The 8002-nt window shown below is 37.4% G+C and overlaps 1 protein-coding gene across 1 annotated transcript; it reads left to right on the forward strand.

Annotated features, from left to right (window-relative positions):
• Positions 1 to 271: 271 nt before the first annotated feature.
• Positions 272 to 5392, forward strand: LOC141720726 (uncharacterized). The gene is made up of 5 exons (XM_074523320.1): positions 272 to 1453; positions 3054 to 3112; positions 3423 to 3551; positions 4195 to 4330; positions 4689 to 5392. The coding sequence occupies exons 1-5, from the start codon at positions 749 to 751 to the stop codon at positions 5007 to 5009; spliced, it is 1350 nt and encodes a 449-aa protein (XP_074379421.1). The 5' UTR covers positions 272 to 748; the 3' UTR covers positions 5010 to 5392.
• The last annotated feature ends 2610 nt before the right edge of the window (positions 5393 to 8002 follow it).

The following is an 8002-nucleotide window of genomic DNA, read 5'->3' on the forward strand; positions in this document are numbered from 1 at the left end:
TAAATATTTTCAGAAACATTTTCTAAACAGAAGACAGTAAAATAGTAATTGTTTTTAAGAAAACAGTAGTTTTGTTAATTTCTCTTTAGAAAATAGAGAAAGCTTCGTCTAAATCAATTAGAGCATGACCTGACGATGAACTCCCCTGAAATTATAGTATTTACAAATACAAATACATAAGATTAAATTTGTATAAATTATTGTATTTACAAAAATTTCATTAAATTTGTATAGAAAAGTTTATAACCAGGGAAATTATTTGAGGTCATGACGATGCTCCGCACAATGATATGACGCAGGGTCGCCAAGAATATGATATTAGCAGATTAGCAGTAGTGTCTCATACATGCTGTGAATGTGAACAAGTAATATTTTGCCGGAGATTAAAAATTAATTGTGACAACAACAATAACAACTACCCTTCAACTCTAGTTTCTCATGGTTGGTTAAAGTTTGGGGTTGACTTGTCTTGTAATCAGGTAGTAGTGTAGTCCAAATACTATGATTATACGAATATCCCTTCCCACCTGTTTCTTCTGTTTTTTCTTTACAATTCGTTTCTTTTAATCATACCCATTTACTCATATTCCCTAAAGATTCAAACTTTAATCTGATCACAAGCTCACTCACCACTTTCATCTTCAATCTTGAATTCACATATTTATGCATCTTAAAGATTCATACTTTAATTTGATTCCTTATTCTTTATAGATTAATTTTGATCAGTAAATGTTTTTTTGAGGATTAAATGTCAATTATATGTGGCCTGCCTCTCCTAGAATGTGTTTATTGTCTAGCATGCGCCCGTTGGGCATGGAAGCGTTGTCTTCACACTGCAGGCCATGATAGTCAGACTTGGGGTCTTGCCACTGCTCAAGAATTTGAGCCCGTGCCTCGATTATGTCGATTTATACTAGCTGTTTATGAAGATGACCTTAGGAATCCTGTTTGGGAGCCTCCTGGTGGATATGGGATTGACCCTGATTGCTTGATTAGGAAAAGAACTTATGCCGATACTCGGGGTCGTGCACCCCCCTATATTTTGTATCTTGATCATCAGCATTGCGATATTGTTGTTGCCATTAGGGGACTTAATATGGCGAAAGAGGGTGATTATGCTGTACTACTTGATAATAGGCTTGGTCAAAGGAAATTTGATGGTGGATATGTTCATAATGGACTGTTGAAAGCAGCTGGTTTGGTTTTAGATGCCGAGTGTGACACTTTGAAGGAGTTGGTGGATAAGTACTCAAATTATACTTTGACTTTCACCGGACATTCGCTTGGCTCCGGTGTTGCAGCGTTGTTGGCTATGGTGGTAGTGCAAAATCTCGACAGATTGGGTAATATATCTAGGAAGAGGGTTAGATGCTATGCCATTGCTCCTGCTCGGTGTATGTCGCTTAATTTGGCAGTTAGATATTCAGATGTTATAAATTCTGTTGTGCTACAGGCAAGTTTTTTCATCTTTTTGTTTTAAAGTCTCAATCTTTTAGTACATCTGTTCATTGTGTGTTACTGTTATAGTCTTAGTTGTTATGTTGCTTCTCCATTGTATTTCCTATGTAAACTATTAGTACAATTTTACTGCTTTGTTATTTTTGTCATATTCTTAGGTTTGGGCTTGAGGATCTAATTGCAGGATGCTAATATAATGAGTGGTAGTGTTGACATTGGTGTTTGTTGTTTATTCATCTCATCGAAGATGGTTTTTCAGTAGGTGGAAATGTGTATCTGAATCCATTGAGATTATTCCTGTTTAAAAGTCATAAAACATATCTAATTATATTTATTTTACCCATTACACATGTTCTCCCTTTATGCACCAACCCTGATCCCTACCTGATGAAAGATGCAAGTAAAGATGAAAGAGAGTTTTTGTTTTTTTTAATCAGGGAAAAGTTCTATGGAGATCACTAATCATATTGGGGACCTTGGAGACCAATGGTCTCAGACCATTTAAGTTTTGGTTATGGTTTTATTAACAGTATTTGTACTTTACTTGCATCCTTGAGTCATTAGACTTGATTATTGTTGAAATATTGGAATTTTATTGAATTATTGAATTGAGTCTATTTCATGGGCTGTGATCCATAGTTTATCTCCCTTCTGCGGTTGGAAAATTCTTGGGATAGCGGTTTTTATATGGTTAATCCACCCCAGTTGTCATCTTTTATCATGTTCAGCATTTCTCAAAGCTGTCCTGCATCAAATTCCATCCTGCATTACTACCGTCTAGGATGATCTGCTAAGCATCTTAATCTAATTTTTGTTGAATCGATATAAACTTATGTGTGAACCCTCGATATAATCATATAAATATTTTATATCATGCACTTCAAAAGGTACAAACCTTTGTATCTTTCGATTGCCTTGCGCTACTATCACATCCTCTTACAGCCCTGATATTATTTTTACTTCTTATACATGATAATATCGGTTAGACAGCTTATTTTTCCCATCACAATGTATACTCGTCAGTTTGAAAAAATATAATCAATTTCTTTTGGGAGTATATTTTGATGGATTACATGTGTATCATAGAAACATGTGTCAATTAATAAAGTAATAAATTATCTTTTGTCATCTTCTTGTATAATATCAACCATGAAGTAATTATGTCATGCCTTACATTTTCAAGATTCAGAGACTATAAATTCTTTTTTGGCTATAGGCAATTTTAGTACAACTTTTTTTTCTGCAATTAATCTGGCAGTAATCGGTGCGCAGAGCTCCAGCAGATAGTAGGGCTTTGGTGTACTGTTTAAATAGCATTCAGTGCTGTTTTAGCTTCTTGTATGATAAGATTGTCATCTGGAGTAGATAAGGTTTTAGTATATGAATGGTTTAAGATAATTTGTTTGTTTTTCTTTTTGTGCTACAAGTTAGGCAGTACAGTAGGCACATCTGTTGGTTCCAATAAAGTGTGCTTGTTAAACTGAATAATGTGTCTCATATCCTGCAAAAATTGTTGGATGCTTCCTAACGTAGTTGCAATCGTATTTCAATTTTTTTGTCAGTACTCTGATATAGTTCTTTTCCTTTCGAAGCAGGATGACTTCTTGCCACGAACAGCCACCCCTTTGGAAGACATATTCAAGTCAATTTTTTGGTAAACTAAATATCAGAGTTTGTCAATTTTTAGACCCTCCTGTTAATGAATCATGATACTCTTGCACAGTCAGGCAAGATATTTTGTAATGTGTTTGACTTAAATGATTTATGAAAACCAATCTTGCTGAGCTATTTACTCTTTCAATCATGGAAGATTTCTTGCAAAAAGAATTTATATCTAGTGTTTATATAAAGTTAAGCATTTGCAGTTGAAAGTTTTGTAAATTGACGAGTTCATAGATGCTTCTATAGTTTATTCCCTGAATATTTCTAAAGCTTAATGTGAATCTTTTCTTTCCTTTCGACAGTTTGCCATGCATACTGTGCCTAAGGTGCATGAGAGACACATGTGTATCAGAGGAGAAGATGTTAAGAGATCCAAGGAGGCTGTATGCACCTGGTCGCCTTTATCATATTGTTGAGAGAAAGCCCTTTAGGTATATTCAAGTGTAACAAGCATAATAGACCTAAGATACACTAAATCAATATTCTGTTGATTCCCTTCTAATCTGTTAGAAGAGAGACTAATTTTGGGTAGCATATCCTTCATAATGGCGTTGCCCGATATTGTTGATGGTGTTTCTGCATAGTGCAAAACTATCTTACTGGTAATCAGTTTTGTTGACATAAAAGAGTGTTTACTTTCAATTTGATTCTAGAAGACAGTTACATGATTTACTCAATTTCAGTATAAATTTCATTTCCATGCTATCTAGTCTTTATAAAAGAAATCTGTGCTTTCCGGATGACTCTTTGATATGAACCGCTTAGAAACTATTTTTTTCTGTATAATGAAGGGTTTGAATGTCACTAACTTAAAGATAACGCATGTCTTTTTTGCGTGATCATCTAACAAACCAGAAAAGAACAAAGAAAAGAAGTTTGGAAAGCAAGGATAATGCCTGTCACTCTTTGTTTTCTTAAAGAAATAATGTGTGTGTGTGTGTGTTCAATAAGTGATTGATCTGGGAATTGCACAAACTTTAAAGGGCGATGATAAATGTTAGCGTTGTAAGAGATTTCGCATGATTGTTAATCAGTCTGTAAACTGAATGTTCTATGCACTTTTTATGTTTGTAGATGTGGAAGGTTCCCCCCAGTTGTGAGGACAGCAGTACCTGTAGATGGAAGATTTGAACACATAGTTCTTTCCTGTAATGCTACTTCTGACCATGCCATTATTTGGATAGAGAGAGAAGCCAAAAGAGCTCTAGACGTAAGTTAGTGTGCTTACTTATTGTAGTGCCTGATTTGGCAGAGGCAATGTATATATTACCTTAGCTCATCCTTTGTTGTTACCAGTTATCTAGTTATTCTTAGCACCTGTTATCTAGTTAGCTTTTTCATGAATCAACCTTTTATTCGAGGCTTCAGATAAATGATGGTATACAGTCTTAATGTAACTATTCTGGAGGTTATACATGTATTAATAGAATCTGATTCTATTGTGGTATAATTCTAAAGGTTTAGTCAATAATGTCACATAACTACCATGCTTGCAGGTATGTAGTTTAGTATCTAATTATTTGTTTAGATGTATAATATATATTCGTTTATTTACTCTTGTGTTTCAGATGATGCTAGAGCAAGATCCTATTATGGAGATTCCACCTAGCCAAAAAATGGAGCGGCAGCAAACTTTGGCTAGAGAACATAGCGAAGAGTATAAGGCTGCACTACGCAGAGCTGTAACACTGGCTGTTCCCCATGCCTTTTCACCTTCCAGATACGGAACCTTTGAAGAGCAGGAAGTCGGGGATAATTTAAATATGTCAAGTGGGGATTCATCGAGTGGATCATCCCACAATAGCAAGTCAAGAGAAACCTGGGATGAGTTGATCGAACACTTATTTGAAAAGAACGAGTCTGGTCACATGGTACTTAAAAAAGGCTAGATGTAAATACTGTATCATGCATTCTTGTGGAAACCATTAATTATTCATTTTGTAAGTAGCTTCCAAGCTAAACTTCATGACTATATGCATTTCCGTGGTAGCAGCGAAAAGGAGTACATGCATTCATTTGCTTAGTTCTCCGGGCTTGGATGTTAGAATAAGCTACGTGTACAATGGGGCAACGCAAATATTAAGGATACCATAGCCAGTTGCTTGAATGCAAGGTCGGGTAATATGTGATGATGCCAAGCAGTGAGATGGAAGTTGCAGAGTTGCCAGTCCCTGGTTCTATTTGTGTGATAGTTTTATTTTGTTTATATTTGAAGTTAGTTCAATCTTTTTGACAACAATATATACTCAGAATATAGTTAATTTTTTGTCAATTTTTCATAGGCGTAATTTGGATTCTGAACAACTAGATTTTAGAAGTTGAGAGGTAACTATAAATATTATTTTCCTGCAAGTGGTAAAGCATATAAGTTGAGGTCTGCATCAAGTGAAAGTCCTTGCTATAATGCAGTGAGATATTTGAAATCATTTTATACGAGGATCGTATGTAAAATGTGAATGGTGTGTTTTCTTCTCGCGAACGAGGGAATGCGGTAGTCCATATTATTTTTTCTATTTAATGTGACCCTAATTTTTTCCTTTTGCTAAATAAAGTGACCCTAATTTTAGTTATATTACACATAAAATAGTTTCAATTTATATACATTTCAGTTGTAGTTCCCAAGTCAGCACAAAAAATACAAAAAATACAGGTACTTTAATTTATCGGTGAGTATTAATTTGAAATCGGTTAAATGGAAATACTGTAAAAGCATAATTAATTTTAAATTAATTAAACCCGAGATGATCCAGTAACAAAACTCAGTTAATGAGACCCAAAATATTGATTATTTATTAATTTCGTAATTAATAAATAGGATAAAATAACAACTCATTATGTATATCCCATACAGGATAAAATTCTTCATTGAGTAGCTGCCAAACCAACAAGAAATATGCTTCTTACTTATTAGGACTCCAAAGTCTACTTTAAAACGGAAACTTATTCATCAAGTCTCCTAACCCTAATCAAATTAAAGGACATCCAATATCTATATAAAGGGTCTCACCCCTCCATTCAGAACTACGTTTTTGGCTTGATTCTCAAATTTTATCAGTAGTGGAGATACCCCCGCATTCGACCTATGCTGCCAATTTCATCAGTAGTGGAGATACCCCCCATTCGACCTATGCCGCCACCCAAGGAGGAACCCAAATAGGGGAAACTAAGCCTCAGCCACAAGGGACGAATCCCCCGGGTCCTCAAGGGACGAATTCCCAACTTCAACAGCTACATGCACCTGTGAATCCTCGATCCGTTGGGTACGAGTATTCGACTGTTGTGACCACTAACCCCCTTATGGGATGCCTCTATACCCCGAGGTTGGAGGAAGTGAACATGCAAATCGGAGTGAAGCGCAAGGGCAGACGCCCCCTACATACGTGGTTTGGCTCCTATTCCGGAGGATCAAGAAATCTACGGGCCTTACACTGAGAGAGACTCTGAATTTTCGGATGATGATGTGGCTCCAAGAAGGAGGCGTGATGGCAAAAAGCCGATGCCTGATGGTAATCAGCGTCCTAGGAGAACTTGAGGGACGAATCCCCAAGAAGTGCAGGAGAGAATCAGGGCTCACGAGCTGAGATCCAAAGACTGAAGCGCGACTTGGAGACACACCTGACCCCAAGGCCCCCACTACCTCCAAGGAGGATAAATCCTTCTCCAATCATAGACCTGGATGGTCCGCTGCAAAGAAGGGCTTTGTCCCAAGGGATGATCCAAGTGATCTTCTGCCCCTAGGAGATCCTGATGATCCCACTCCACCATTCACTGAAGAGATAATGAATGCCCATATCTCAAGGAAGTTTAAGATGCCCACCATAAAAGCTTATCATGTCAGAATATTCTTTAATGTACTGTTGTTGCAGCCCGTGAACGACGCTATTAAGTGTCAGACCTTTCCTCAAACCCTGTCGGGAATGGCTCAAAGATGGTATAGCCGTTTTTCTCTGAATTTTATTGGGTCCTTCAGAGATCTAAGTCAAGCTTTTATCAAGCAATTCATCAGTGGGAGAGTGCATGAGAAAAATTCAGTATCCCTCATGAGCATTGTGCAGGGAGCCAAAGAGTCTTTGAGGGACTATCTGAACCGTTTCACCAAGGAAGCTTTGAAAGTCCCGGACCTTGATGACAAGGTAGCTATGATAGCACTGCAGCAGGGAATTAGGGATGAGTTCTTCAAGATGTCATTAGCCAAGTGCCCCCCTGAAAGCATGTTACAGCTACAAGACATGGTTGGGAAGTACATCAAAGTGGAGGAAAGCATGAGAAAGATGGTAGTGAATAACGAGCCTGCTGGTGGCAAGAAGCGAAAGACTGATCTGGAATATATTGTTAAGGACAAGTATCCTAGAACTGAGTAAAACACAGATTCAACCCCGAAGAAGGGAGGACCTGAACAAAAGTTCACTGAATATGCTAAGTTGAACGATCCTAGAAGCCAGAGCTTGATGGAAATCGAGAAAGATAGAGATGTTTGTTGGCCTAAGCCCCTGAAGGCTGATCCTACCAAGCTAGATAAGAGCAAATATTGTAGATTTCACAAGGATGCTGGTCATGAGACCGATGAGCGTAGAAAATTGAAGGATGAAATAGAGTTTCTTATTTGAAAGGGAAGGCTGAGCAAGTATACTGGAGATGGAGGATATAGGAATAACATTGGTAGAAGGAATTTCGATGATCGTAGGAGGATCAAGACGATCAGGGGCGAAATCCCCAGCCCAGGGGACCAGTGATAAACGCAATCTTTGGAGTACCACAACCCTGAGGGCCATTGATAAATACAATTTTTGGAGGACCAACTGCTGTGAGTTCATCCAGAAACTCGAGGAAAGCCTATACTAGAGAAGTTATGCATTTTTCGGAGAAGCCCCGAAGAGGACTA

Source organism: Apium graveolens, chromosome 4 (genome assembly GCF_009905375.1).
Source record: "Apium graveolens cultivar Ventura chromosome 4, ASM990537v1, whole genome shotgun sequence".
Classification (NCBI taxonomy): domain Eukaryota; kingdom Viridiplantae; phylum Streptophyta; class Magnoliopsida; order Apiales; family Apiaceae; genus Apium; species Apium graveolens.

Excerpts from the sequence above, each read along its gene's own strand:
- LOC141720726 (XM_074523320.1), top strand. The coding sequence starts at position 749 with ATGTCAATTATATGTGGCCTGCCTCTCCTAGAATGTGTTTATTGTCTA. Across the intron at positions 3,113-3,422 it reads ATATTCAAGTCAATTTTTTG|TTTGCCATGCATACTGTGCC; the intron begins GTAAACTAAATA and ends TCCTTTCGACAG. Across the intron at positions 3,552-4,194 it reads GTTGAGAGAAAGCCCTTTAG|ATGTGGAAGGTTCCCCCCAG; the intron begins GTATATTCAAGT and ends TTATGTTTGTAG.